This window comes from Poecilia formosa, unplaced genomic scaffold, assembly GCF_000485575.1.
Source record: "Poecilia formosa unplaced genomic scaffold, Poecilia_formosa-5.1.2 Scaffold913, whole genome shotgun sequence".
Lineage (NCBI taxonomy): Eukaryota > Metazoa > Chordata > Actinopteri > Cyprinodontiformes > Poeciliidae > Poecilia > Poecilia formosa.
Genome location: NW_006800852.1, coordinates 34,070 through 35,948, shown reverse-complemented (window position 1 = coordinate 35,948; position 1,879 = coordinate 34,070). Strand labels below are relative to the sequence as shown.

At 47.4% G+C, this 1,879-nt stretch overlaps 1 protein-coding gene across 3 annotated transcripts in view; it reads right to left on the bottom strand.

Annotated features, from left to right (window-relative positions):
* ptpn18 (protein tyrosine phosphatase non-receptor type 18) overlaps positions 1-1,879 on the bottom strand; it is a 15,136-nt gene that overhangs the window by 5,937 nt on the left and 7,320 nt on the right. For all 3 annotated transcript variants that reach the window (XM_007543815.2, XM_007543817.2, XM_007543816.2), the window contains exon 13: positions 79-195. In XM_007543815.2, the coding sequence (XP_007543877.1) occupies positions 79-195 (117 nt within the window). The remainder of the gene's footprint in view (positions 1-78; positions 196-1,879) is intronic.

Sequence of the window (1,879 nt, the reverse complement as noted above, 5' to 3'; positions counted from 1 at the left end):
CGTCAAACAGTACGAGGACTGCAGGTCCGTAGAACCGACTGGGTCTGAGGTTCTGCGTGCTGGACCGGACATCTCTACCTGCTTCCTGGGTTGGACCTGGGGATGACCACGGAGGAGTAGGCCGGTTCTGATGTGGTCCGGTGTGGCTGTTTAGCCTTGTTGACCACAGCATAGGTGTCATTCATGGCGGATGAGCTGTGGACAGACAGAAGACGGGTTGGAGACAAACGGGCCGGGACGAGGACAGACTGTCCAGCTGATGGTGCCTTACAGCTCCAACATCAGGACATAAACGCTGCAAAAATGTTCTTTAGTTAAAGGATCCGGGTTCAGTTACTGGTTCTGGTTCTGAAACTGACTTCAATACCATAAACTCCAGAATATATTCAACCTGGATCCACCAGCCAGTAGCCACTAACCATTAACCAGTAGCTAATAACCAGTAACCACTAACTAGTTACTGGTTGCAAGTTATTTGATACTGGTTGCTAGTTACAGGTTAATTGTTAGTGGCTACTGTTTATTGGTTACTAGATAGGGCTATTAACTAGTAGCCACTAACCATTAGAACACATTGGGGCAGATGGCAACATTCAGACAAAACAATGGGTCAAAACAAAGACACAAGTGAAGGCAGTGACGTCATGGAACCACGTTGCTCAGCCTCCCGGCAAAGTTAGATAGAGGTGTTGTTATCTAGGAATGTCCTCAGGAGCGCTCAGCTCCACAGCTGCATGGATACAAGAGGGGGTGTGGATGGAAGAGCGTTGTGTTTACATATCTTCAAGGAGATTGGAAATATGCAGCCCTTCAAAGGCCACACAGGAAAAGCCAAGTCAGAAACAGAATGGCTTAGGTCGGGAAGATTATAAATTTCAATCTTCCCTAAAGTCTCTCTGATACATCTCACTTCCCAATCATCCAAATTAGTTTGGTCGTTCCACTGAGCCGAAACTAGCAACTTCTCCAAGATGGATTCCAACTCGTTAGTGAGTTTTAGAGTCCTCGTCTCTGTCCACACCAACAGTCTGAGTGTTCGCTAGTTTGGCCACAAAGCTCCAAACAGCAGAAATCCTGTTATCATGAATAAATCCAGGGTGAATCCCGCCGGATGTGTCCCCGCACGACAAGAGGCTCTCCTGTGCCCAGACTTCTCATCGAGAAAATTTGATCAATTGCATTGAAAGATCAGTTGACCAGATCCATAATTTGTAGATTTGGATGATGTGCAAAGAAAGGCTCCAAAAATATAGAAAAAGACAAAAGTAGAGCAGGCATGGGCAGGGAGGGAGCAGAGGAAAGAAGGGTCTGCCTTCATCGAGAGCAAGAGAGAAAAAGTACCCACTAACCACTATTCTAGTGACTAGAAACCACTAACTAGTCTTGAGTAACGACTAACCACTAATCACGAACTAGTCACCAGTAACTAGTAACCATCACAGAGGATCTGATGGCCCATTGTCTTCTGCTCAGAGAATCTCGACTCGTTTCTACAGGAAGTTCATCTGCCCTCCACTTCCTCGTCCAGCTGTGTGGTTGTCATGGTTATGCTAAACTTCCTCATAGGAAAGACCTGCCCAACAGCTGAGATCTTCCTCTACACCCTCGCCTTCCCTTTCCCCTCCTCAGCGCTCGTCGTTTCCCAACTCCATCTTTTATTGACCTTCCTCCTCGGACTGGTTGCCACGGTAACATAGCAATATATGGAGATGGTGGGATGACGACGAACAGAGGAGGTGAGAAAGTGTTAATTCAACATCTTGGGGTGAAACTTCCTGTCTCTGGAGCACGCATGCACACACACACCTAAACACACACACACACCAGTGACGTGCGGTCAGGGGAGGCAGATGAGGGAGAGCCTCACCTGTCATCATGG